The sequence below is a fragment of the Bufo gargarizans genome, chromosome 9, assembly GCF_014858855.1.
Source record: "Bufo gargarizans isolate SCDJY-AF-19 chromosome 9, ASM1485885v1, whole genome shotgun sequence".
Classification (NCBI taxonomy): domain Eukaryota; kingdom Metazoa; phylum Chordata; class Amphibia; order Anura; family Bufonidae; genus Bufo; species Bufo gargarizans.
Window position 1 is genome coordinate 19,827,681 of NC_058088.1, and position 12,961 is coordinate 19,840,641.

At 39.1% G+C, this 12,961-nt stretch overlaps 1 protein-coding gene across 1 annotated transcript in view; it reads right to left on the reverse strand.

Moving 5' to 3' along the window:
* NOTCH4 (notch receptor 4) overlaps nucleotides 1-12,961 on the reverse strand; it is a 75,992-nt gene that overhangs the window by 51,572 nt on the left and 11,459 nt on the right. The window contains exons 2-5 of the mRNA XM_044305390.1: nucleotides 5,656-5,737; nucleotides 4,317-4,453; nucleotides 753-1,088; nucleotides 491-613 (exon numbers count right to left, since the gene is read on the reverse strand). Coding sequence (XP_044161325.1) covers nucleotides 491-613; nucleotides 753-1,088; nucleotides 4,317-4,453; nucleotides 5,656-5,737 — 678 coding nt within the window. The remainder of the gene's footprint in view (nucleotides 1-490; nucleotides 614-752; nucleotides 1,089-4,316; nucleotides 4,454-5,655; nucleotides 5,738-12,961) is intronic.

The window sequence follows — 12,961 nt, forward strand, 5'->3', positions numbered from 1 at the left end:
TGCCTTAAGTTGCAACCACACACCTTTGGCGGCGACTTATCTCTCCTGAGCACAAAAGGATCAGGCAGTTGAAACTTAACATATCTGACCATTCTATCCACCAACATCTGCCATCGACAAAACTTCATGAAACCACCAGATGGTCGGCCGATCCCGGCAAAATTGTCCGGTTCCGTCAACCTTAATCTAATTTATATGGCCACCTTTAGCCCTATTTTCCCCAGAGGCCAATGTGGACATGACCAATTTACTTCAAATATTAAATTCAAATGTTGACCACTTGGATCGTAATTATTTTAAGCACGCTTTGATGTCAAAATGCATCTATTTTCTCAGGTCTAGGAAGCAGTAGTAATACATGAGACAAGATTAATGGAATATAGTCATATGCCGGATACGAGTATTGGAATAGTAGCATGGCATGAGAATACAAGCAACACAAGCGAGATGGCAGGATGAGATATGAAGCATTAAAGGGTTGTGACTTTACCTTCCCATCCAGGTGGGCATTTACAAGTATATTTTTCAAGTCCATCCACGCAGGTGCCTCCATTTTGACATTTGTGGTTGATACAATCATCAATGTTCTCCTCACATTGAGAACCTGTGTACCCTGATATAAGATAGAGAACTATTTGTTAACAAGCAAACAAAACCACAAACGAACCAAATGCCTAATAGGCCAGGAGTGTTTTGGATGAGAACGTTTCATGAATGATCTAACATTACACAGACGGAAGTCAAACACTCACCTGGAGGGCATGCGCACTGGTACAAGTTAGGGTCTGTTTGATGGCATGTTCCAGAATTAAAGCAGCTGTGTGAGGAGCACTTTCCGCGTCTCATTTCACAATTGATGCCATCATACATGGCTGGGCACTCACATCTGAAGGTCCCTATATAGTTCACGCATTTCCCACCATTTCTGCAGGTACCAGCTTCTTGGCATTCATCAACATCCTTCTCGCAAGCCTCCCCATCAAAACCAAGCTGGCACTGGCACTCAAACCCCGGTGGCTTGTTGACACACTTTCCATTGTTCATGCAGCGATTGGTCGTACAATGGTCTAAGTCACTGCAGGTCTTTCCTAGGAGGAATCAGAGATTTTAAATACCCATCCAAACAAACATTTAAAGAAAGAATGTTCAACACCTAGTTCCATAGTCCCAGTATGGAGACCCCCACCAATCTCTGGGATAAAGGGCAGAAGTGCTCAGCTAAAGTTCATGTTTGAATTTAAGATTCTGACAAATCAGGACAAATGAGCAAAGTTTGATCCATGCATTTTTATTGTTACCATTGAAACTTTATGGGCTCTGAATGTTTAGATGTAAAGCAAAACTAGTAAAGGGATGAATATATAAAAATAGTCATAGGTTAGATTTTAAATTATATTAGATCAGTTAGATTTTAAATATTAATCTGATTGGCAGGATGGAAATTTTCCCCATTAGGGCAGATAGATTCATGTCTTATAGTTTTATTTATTTTTACATTATCCTGGTTAATAAGAGGATCAATATCCTAAAATTTACTCATACTCCTTCCTGTCATCTACATCCTCTCCTTTCTTACCTGTCTATTGATTTTGCCACTTACACATTTTGGGGTGAAATGGAAATCTTCTAGAGCAGGAGTGCCTCTTTTAGTGTTGGTTATGATTATTTTTTTTTATTTGTGTGTTTGCTTCCTAAAATTAAGCAACTTTCTAAATAGCCTTCATTAACCTCTTTCCAGCATCTGCCATACATATACGGCGGATATCAGGTCTTTAAAGATTGTGCCCGCTCAGGAGCTGAGCTGGCGCCATAGCCACCGAGTACCTGCTACTGAGTGGTCAATTACAGGGAGTGTAGCGCTCCTGGTGCCCGAATGGCTCCCCCATGGCAAGACTGCAATGTTTGGTTGATATGGCTTGGGCCTTCTGAAGGCTCCCAGGTCTGTCATAGTGAAATTCCAATCAAGGCGATAGGAACATAGTAATTCTCCAATAGACTGCAATGGGAGAAATGATCAGCCGAGCACATGATACAGTCTCAAGGGGGACTAAAAATTATTGACGAAAAAGTTTTTAAAAACATAATGAAAAATATATACTAATTAAAATCACTCCACTTTCACATTTAAAAAATAAATAGCCAATAAAAAATCTGTGGTATTGTCGAGTTTCAAAATGTCTGTACTATTAAAATAAATCTTGTATAGTAAACAGATTATGACCTCATGCACACGACCATGCCGTTCTTTGCGGTCCGCAAACCGCGGATCCGCAAAAAACGGAAGGCGCCCCTGTTGCCTTCCGCAATTTACGGAACGGGCGCCGGCAATATAAATGCCTATTCTTGTCCGCAAATCGCGGACAAGAATAGGACATGTAATTTTTTTTTTTGCGGGGCCGCGGAACGGAGCCGCGGATGCGGACAGCACACGGAGTGCTGTCCGCATCTTTTGCGGCTCCATTGAAATGAATGGGTCCGCATCCGACCTGCCAAAACGGCGGCTCAGATGTGGACCCAAACAACGGCCGTGTGCATGAGGCCTTATGGGGGACAAAAAGTAAAATCAAATGGCCGATTTGCTTCACATCATAAAAAGATTTAATAAAAAGTGATAAAAAGTCATACAACCCCACAATGGTACCAAGAAAAAATACAGACTGCCCGGCAAAAAATGAGCTTTCATACACCCACATTTTTGAAAGTTTTTAATTTTTTTAAGTATTAAAACTGAAAAATTCCCAATTCCACCATATTTAGAGTTTTGTTCCAGCTATTTCATATGCCATATTAAATGGTGCCATTTAAAAACACATTAAACTTGTCCAGCAAAAAACAAACCCTCTGTGAACAGAAAAAAAAAAAAAAAAGTTATGGCTGGGAGTAAAAAATGAAAACAAAAAACAAAACAAAACAGAAAACTGAAAAGCTTTTAGGACGGGGTTAAAAATTTCCTATAATTTTATTTCTGCAGAGTATGTGTCAGGGCTCATGCTCGCCATTTGCAGATGCAGAATCATTCACTTGAATGGGTCTGTGAGCCGCAACATTCAGTCTGCACTACAAAATAATAGAACATGTTCTATTTTTTCTTGCGATGCGGAAGCACTAACCGAAAGTCCACGGAAGAACTCTGTAGCTCTCGCTCCGTATCTTGCTGATTGCGGACCCATTCAAGTAAATAGGTCCGCATCCGTCATACGGAGCACAAATGGCGGGTTCCTGTATATAGCAAACCTGCTGTTTGCAGGCCACAATACGGGCATGGGGCACACACATTCGTGTGCATGAGCCCCAAGTCCTTAACCTAGTTGAATGTGACATTAATCTGTGAGAACTCTGCTCCTGTTTCTGATAGTTCTCTCTGTTGTGCCCTTCCCTTCTCTCAGTGTTAGAGATAGCACAGAGGGGAAAAAGGTTGTATACAGCTGATGAGAGAGTGGAGAGGAGGGAAAGCATCCAAGCAGGGCAGCTGACGCATACCGTAGATAGGGAGGAAAGCTCACACATGGCAGTTTGCTGGGGGAAACAGAAGCAGTCTGGACACACAGATCCATCTTGTATTGCTTGGAAGGACACATTTCCGTGGAAAAGGTCTAAGAGTATCTTGCAAACTGAATATCAGTGGATTTAAAAATGATTGAAGGAATGCAACTAACAAAGTAACCACTAACATACAGTATGTAAAAATCATTTTATTTTCCATGTGGCTTTTTCAAGGTGAATATAGCCTTAAAGGGATGACAGTGATGACTGAAATTTCAATTCTTGAAACTATTGTATTATTACTGGAACACAAAACAATGTCACTTCCGCATGAAGCAGTAATGCACAAGAATAACCTTACTATATGAATTGTGCATTTACAGGAAAACTGGGCGTGGTCCGTTTTGCATTGAATGGAGAAATCATGACTACACTTCTCTTTAATAAGGGAAAACGGAAATTCCGCTCCACAGATCATCTGGTCATTAGGACGTCTTTTATATTGGATGCGACAGACCAGCGTTCAAAGTTCAACATCAAAAATTCAGTTTGGAGAGTCAATGGCGTAAAAAAGTTACAAACCTCTACTTTTTAGATGCCACTTGAAAAAAACGCTGTTGCAAGTGGAGTTTTTATGACTTCCTTGCCCATTTCCAGAAAAGGGGATGTGGAAAAAACGGGAGGGGGGAGGGCGAACGGACCGCCAGAGGATGGGCCTAATTTATGATGAAGCACATCCTTCGGCAGCTCAGTTGATATTTCTGATGCCTCCTCAATTCAGTAAATATTACAATTTCTTGATGATGGTGCCCTGTGGTGAAAAGTCAGCTTACCTGTCCACCCAGGCCCACATGTGCAGCGATACTCTGTGGCAGACAGACGTGAGCAAGTACCTCCATTCTGGCAGATAAATGGGGAACAAGGTGGCCCAGCAATCTGACAGTGGTCACCCAATAACCCATCAGGACACCTGTAACAAAGCACATACTTTATGTTAATTATGCTTGATGGATGTTGTGTACTTCTCGGCTACACAGACCTATTGACAACAATATGGGATACCTTGTGTGCTCTGACACCTATTATAGCCACCGGGAACTTTTTAAAGCAATTTGTGCTACAGTAGTTCTTCTAGACCAAAAAAACTAGGCTTCACTCAACAGATTCAATCACTGCCACCTGGGCAACCATGATCCTATCACTGGTTGCCCTACTTTGGGCCATGTTGGTAGCTACTAACCACTGTATACCGGGAACACCCTACAAGACCAGCCATTTTGAAGATGTTCTGACCAATCATCTAGCCCTTGTTATGTTTCGTTATGATCCCTAAACTCTAGCCCATTTTTCCTGCTCCCAACACATTGACTTTACGAGCTGCCTGTTCACTTGCTGCCTACTATATCCCACTGCTGACCGGTACTGTTTTCTTAAAGTAATCACTGTTACTCACTTCACCTGTCAGTGTTATTAATGTTATAACTGATTGGTGTCCATGTAAATGCTCTTCATTGCCCATTTGATGAGTGGAACAGACCCCGTATCATCATGGAACCTGTTCTTTCTACCAAACTAAAAACCAAAAGACCCTAAACAAGCATACACAGAGACTTGCCAGTGCCCAACCTCTCTTCACTCTCCTTCCACAAGTACATGACTTGAGTGGCCGTGAAAGCTCAAGTGGGCAGAAGGTGATATTTTGTACTTCTAAGGAAACGGAGGTAGTTCTGAACCTGCCATTTTCAACTAGATGGTGAGGAGCCCTGTAGAGTAGACTTCGGACATATCTTGTGTCGCCCAACCTCACACTCAGAGTCCCTGCTACCTACTGTACATACTTCCAACCAGACATAGGGTGTACATGGGGACCAGAAACTCCCATGGGCACAGGGTGATATTTTGTACCACTAAGGAAATGGTGGTAGTTCTGAACCCACCACTTTCAACTAGATGGTGAGGAGCATTTTAGAGTAGACTTCTGACACATCTTGTGTCTCCCAATCTCCCCCTCAACAAAGTCACTGCCACCTAGTGTATGCTCCTCCAACCAGACATAGGGTGTATATGGAGACCAGAAACTCTTGATGGTGTCCGGATTGAAGAACATATCTCTACACTATGCAGGTGGGACATCTAAACTGCAGGCAGCATAATATTATAGGATCCAGTTACCTGCAGTATTGAGTTCCATTCTGTAGCGTTATGAACGATCCTCCATTAAGGCAAGGTTCTTGGACATTTTTGTATTGCGAAGCTGAAATATAGGAGGAATATAGGAGAAGAGTGTATGGATCATTCAAAGAAGAAAAAGACAAAAAAATATTTCTTCAAAGGGGAATTTATTTATATATATATTTTTTTAAATATATTTGTCCCATGGCTCTACTGAATGAGGACTTGTCCACTCTCCTGACATGTCTGGTTTAGTAAGTATTTTTTTTATTTCTGAATAAATTGGCAACAGGGTGTTACCAGTTGGGGGCATGTCCATACATAACCATTATGGATTGGGCAGTTACAGGGACTCCGACAATCTTCTAACTGGTAACAACCAGTTTCCAAATTCCATAACTTTCAAAGAGGAATAACCGAAAGGATGCAGTAAAATTGTTATATGACGAGGAATACGAGAATTTTCAAGCTCAGCGTTCAGCACTTACAATGGTTATGTAATATGGTGGCCTGGACCTTTATAAGACTTACTGAGCTCTTGTCTGTCTCTACCTCCGGATATGGACCTGTTGCCAGTAACATTTGACAATTGTCTTTGCTTCCTATTGTGGCAGCCAAATCTAGATTTACATTTTTTATACAAGTATAAAGGAAATATTCATGGGTTTAGCTCCTATCAGGAATCGGCCTTTATTGTATGATGGTGGATTAAAGGGGATGTGCCAAGGTCTAAAAGTATGCCCTTTCCAGAGGATGTGCCTGACCGGTGAGACCCCCATCGATCATGACAACTGTGGGCTTGTGGCACATGAACAGAGCGGAAATTGAGCATGGGCACTGTTGCTCGATTCATTCTGTATGGGACAGCCAAAGGGATGCCAAGTACCGCACTCAGCAATCTCCCGCAGTCCCATAGAGATAAATGGTGTGGAAGAGCTGAACCAACCATATCAAACTTAGAGGAGTATTTTGGTTGTTAAAAGTCATCCTCTATCCACAAGATGGGGGAAAACTATTAGATTGGTGGGATTCCCAGTAATCATGAAAGCAGGGACCCTGTACCCCTCAGAGCCCTTCCTCCGGAACCAATAGAGTGGCAGGTTGAGCATGCACCCTGCTGTTCCATTCTTTTCTATAGTAGATCCACAGACACAGCGCATACAGATGACTGGAGAGGCAGTGCACATGCACGACCTGCTGCTCCATTCATTTTGGGAGGCTCCGAGGGTCCCCGTTCTCATAATTGGTTTGGGACCCAGCTGTAGGACCTCCACCGATCTAATAGTTATCCTCTATCCTGTGGATAGGGTTCTCTTTTAACAACTGGAATTCCCCTTTAAAGTGAGACTCAGGACCCCTGCTCTCATAAACGTGTGTTTGCAGAGATCAGTCTTCCATCGATCAGACACTTCTCCTGGTAAATAGGGGATATGTTTACATTTTGGTACAGTCCCTCTAAGCCTCCATGGGCCCAAGGCTGTAGATGCAGATTCCATAACTAAATACATACAGTCCCCATCCACATGGGTTCATCCTGAAGCTTGTCTCACAAGGAGGCTATGAAAATTTTGTAGGATAGTCCTACTGGCTCCTGATCACATTTGTTAAAGCTATCTCCATACCATAGGTGTACCGATCAAATGTGGGGGACGGTCTCAAGAGTTACCCCAAAAATTGCCATCTAACAGTACCATCAGTTATAACAATGTCCAAATAATTGTGCCTGTAAGTGTCCAAATGGCAGAAATAGCCCACCATTCTCTCCAGCATCCTTGGTTTATTTCCCCCGAGGTGGCAGGCTTATATAGTAGGGTAACATAACAGTAAGGGACAACCATCTCTCCAGGGGCTCCAGAGCTGCGGCATCTTGTCTTGTATGTCCTTGGTTCCCCTAATGTGGCAGACTGAACCAGCAGGGAGGATAGACGCTGTGAACTCAGAATTCTGCCAGCTCTGGATACAAATAATTATATTATATGTGATAAATGTGTAATATTATAACTCAAGACTGAATTAGGATAATTAAATAAACAAATTATAATTAAAAGAAAATTGTTATTTTTTAAAGTCATTTTTCCCCCTTTTATAATTTTTTGATATTGTGTTTTCTAAGTTCCCATTATTCACTGTTATTGTTATAGTCGTTTCCCTCGACGTATGCCAAGATATTACAATGCAGAACTAGGGAAGTTGAAAATTATTTTAATGTCGGCACCATAGGGGATTTTTACCACGTGACTCTGTACACTGAGGTAGGTCGTCTAGAAATTCTTTAAAACATAATTAGAAAATAGTGTTTAGTTTACTGAAAAAAATAGAACAGTGTCACACTGTGCTCAAATAACAGCACTATACAGTGTCTACATAATACTGCTACACTGTGCTCAAATAACAGCACTATACAGTGTCTATATAATACTACTATACTGTGCTCAAATAACAGCACTATACAGTGACTATATAATACTGCTACACTGTGCTCAAAGAACAGCACTATACAGTGTCTACATAATAGTGCTATACTGTGCTCAAATAACAGCACTATACAGTGTCTACATAATACTGCTACACTGTGCTCAAATAACAGCGCTATACAGTGTCTATATAATAGTGCTATACTGTGCTCAAATAACAGCGCTATACAGTGTCTATATAATACTACTATACTGTGCTCAAATAACAGCACTATACAGTGTCTACATAATAGTGCTATACTGTGCTCAAATAACAGCGCTATACAGTGTCTATATAATACTACTATACTGTGCTCAAATAACAGCACTATACAGTGTCTACATAATACTGCTACACTGTGCTCAAATAACAGCACTATACAGTGTCTATATAATAGTGCTATACTGTGCTCAAATAACAGCACTATACAGTGTCTATATAATAGTACTATAGTGTGCTCAAATAACAGCGCTATACAGTGTCTATATAATAGTGCTATAGTGTGCTCAAATAACAGCACTATACAGGGTCTATATAATAGTGCTATAGTGTGCTCAAATAACAGCGCTATACAGGGTCTATATAATAGTGCTATACTGTGCTCAAATAACAGCGCTATACAGTGTCTATATAATAGTGCTATACTGTGCTCAAATAACAGCGCTATACAGTGTCTACATAATACTGCTATACTGTGCTCAAAAAACAGTGCTATACAGTGTCTATATAATAGTGCTATACTGTGCTAAAAAAACAGCGCTATACAGTGTCTATATAATAGTGCTATACTGTGCTCAAATAACAGCGCTATACAGTGTCTATATAATAGTGCTATAGTGTGCTCAAATAACAGCACTATACAGTGTCTACATAATACTGCTATACTGTGCTCAAATAACAGCGCTATACAGTGTCTATATAATAGTGTTACACTGTGCTCAAATAACAGCACTATACAGTGTCTATATAATAGTGCTATAGTGTGCTCAAAAAACAGCGCTATACAGTGTCTATATAATAGTTCTATACTGTGCTCAAAAAACAGCACTATACAGTGTCTATATAATAGTGCTATAGTGTGCTCAAAAAACAGCGCTATACAGTGTCTATATAATAGTGCTATAGTGTGCTCAAATAACAGCACTATACAGTGTCTATATAATAGTGCTATAGTGTGCTCAAATAACAGCGCTATACAGTGTCTATATAATAGTGCTATAGTGTGCTCAAAAAACAGCGCTATACAGTGTCTATATAATAGTGCTATAGTGTGCTCAAATAACAGCACTATACAGTGTCTATATAATAGTGCTATAGTGTGCTCAAATAACAGCGCTATACAGTGTCTATATAATAGTGCTATAGTGTGCTCAAAAAACAGCGCTATACAGTGTCTATATAATAGTGCTATACTGTGCTAAAAAAAACAGCGCTATACAGTGTCTATATAATAGTGCTATACAGTGCTCAAATAACAGCGCTATACAGTGTCTATATAATAGTGCTATACTGTGCTCAAATAACAGCACTATACAGTATCTATATAATAGTGCTATACTGTGCTCAAATAACAGCGCTATACAGTGTCTATATAATAGTGCTATACTGTGCTCAAATAACAGCGCTATACAGTGTCTATATAATAGTTCTATAGTGTGCTCAAATAACAGCGCTATACAGTGTCTATATAATAGTGCTATAGTGTGCTCAAATAACAGCGCTATACAGTGTCTATATAATACTACTATACTGTGCTCAAATAACAGCACTATACAGTGACTATATAATACTGCTACACTGTGCTCAAATAACAGCACTATACAGTGTCTACATAATACTGCTACACTGTGCTCAAATAACAGCACTATACAGTGTCTACATAATAGTGCTATACTGTGCTCAAATAACAGCACTATACAGTGTCTATATAATACTACTATACTGTGCTCAAATAACAGCACTATACAGTGTCTACATAATAGTGCTATACTGTGCTCAAATAACAGCACTATACAGTGTCTACATAATACTGCTACACTGTGCTCAAATAACAGCGCTATACAGTGTCTACATAATAGTGCTATACTGTGCTCAAATAACAGCACTATACAGTGTCTACATAATAGTGTTACACTGTGCTCAAATAACAGCACTATACATTGTCTACATAATAGTGCTACACTGTGCTCAAATAACAGCACTATACAGTGTCTACATAATACTGCTACACTGTGCTCAAATAACAGCGCTATACATTGTCTACATAATAGTGCTACACTGTGCTCAAATAACAGCACTATACAGTGTCTATATAATACTACTATACTGTGCTCAAATAGCAGCACTATACAGTGTCTACATAAGTGTTACAATGTGCACAAATAACAGCACTATACAGGGTCTATATAATACTACTATACTGTGCTCAAATAACAGCACTATACAGGGTCTATATAATAGTGCTATACTGTGCTCAAATAACAGCACTATACATTGTCTATATAATACTGCTATACTGTGCTCAAATAACACCACTATACAGTGTCTATATAATAGTGCTATACTGTGCTCAAATAACAGCACTATACAGTGTCTATATAATACTGCTACACTGTGCTCAAATAACAGCACTATACATTGTCTATATAATACTGCTATACTGTGCTCAAATAACACCACTATACAGTGTCTATATAATAGTGCTATAGTGTGCTCAAATAGCAGTGCTATACTGTGTCTATATAATAGTGGTATACTGTGCTCAAATAACACCACTATACAGTGTCTATATAATAGTACTATAGTGTGCTCAAATAACAGCGCTATACAGTGTCTATATAATAGTACTATAGTGTGCTCAAATAACAGTGCTATACAGTGTCTATATAATAGTGCTATAGTGTGCTCAAATAACAGCACTATACAGTGTCTATATAATAGTACTATAGTGTGCTCAAATAACAGCGCTATACAGTGTCTATATAATAGTGCTATAGTGTGCTCAAATAACAGCACTATACAGGGTCTATATAATAGTGCTATACTGTGCTCAAATAACAGCGCTATACAGTGTCTATATAATAGTGCTATACTGTGCTCAAATAACAGCACTATACAGTATCTATATAATAGTGCTATACTGTGCTCAAATAACAGCGCTATACAGTGTCTATATAATAGTGCTATACTGTGCTCAAATAACAGCGCTATACAGTGTCTACATAATACTGCTATACTGTGCTCAAAAAACAGTGCTATACAGTGTCTATATAATAGTGCTATACTGTGCTAAAAAAACAGCGCTATACAGTGTCTATATAATAGTGCTATACTGTGCTCAAATAACAGCGCTATACAGTGTCTATATAATAGTGCTATAGTGTGCTCAAAAAACAGCGCTATACAGTGTCTATATAATAGTGCTATACTGTGCTAAAAAAAACAGCGCTATACAGTGTCTATATAATAGTGCTATACAGTGCTCAAATAACAGCGCTATACAGTGTCTATATAATAGTGCTATACTGTGCTCAAATAACAGCACTATACAGTGTCTATATAATAGTGCTATACTGTGCTCAAATAGCAGCACTATACAGTGTCTATATAATAGTGCTATAGTGTGCTCAAATAACAGCGCTATACAGTGTCTATATAATAGTGCTATAGTGTGCTCAAATAACAGCACTATACAGTGTCTATATAATAGTGCTATACTGTGCTCAAATAACAGCACTATACAGTGTCTATATAATAGTGCTATAGTGTGCTCAAATAACAGCACTATACAGTGTCTATATAATAGTGCTATACTGTGCTCAAATAACAGCACTATACAGTGTCTATATAATAGTGCTATAGTGTGCTCAAATAACAGCACTATACAGTGTCTATATAATAGTGCTATAGTGCGCTCAAATAACAGCACTATACAGTGTCTATATAATAGTGCTATAGTGCGCTCAAATAACAGCGCTATACAGTGTCTATATAATAGTGCTATACTGTGCTCAAATAACACCACTATACAGTGTCTATATAATAGTGCTATACTGTGCTCAAATAACAGCGCTATACAGTGTCTATATAATAGTGCTATACTGTGCTCAAATAACAGCGCAATACAGTGTCTATATAATAGTGCTATACTGTGCTCAAATAACAGCGCTATACAGTGTCTATATAATAGTGGTATACTGTGCTCAAATAACAGCGCTATACAGTGTCTATATAATAGTGGTATACTGTGCTCAAATAACAGCACTATACAGTGTCTATATAATAGTTCTATAGTGTGCTCAAATAACAGCGCTATACAGTGTCTATATAATAGTGCTATAGTGTGCTCAAATAACAGCACTATACAGTGTCTATATAATAGTGCTATAGTGTGCTCAAATAACAGCGCTATACAGTGTCTATATAATAGTGCTATACTGTGCTCAAATAACAGCGCTATACACTGTCTATATAATAGTGCTATACTGTGCTCAAATAACAGCGCTATACAGTGTCTATATAATAGTGCTATACTGTGCTCAAATAACAGCGCTATACAGTGTCTATATAATAGTGCTATAGTGTGCTCAAATAACAGCGCTATACAGTGTCTATATAATAGTGCTATACTGTGCTCAAATAACAGCGCTATACACTGTCTATATAATAGTGCTATAGTGTGCTCAAAAAACAGCGCTATACAGTGTCTATATAATAGTGCTATACTGTGCTCAAATAACAGCGCTATACAGTGTCTATATAATAGTGCTATAGTGTGCTCAAATAACAGCGCTATACAGTGTCTATATAATAGTGCTATACTGTGCTCAAATAACAGCGCTATACAGTGTCT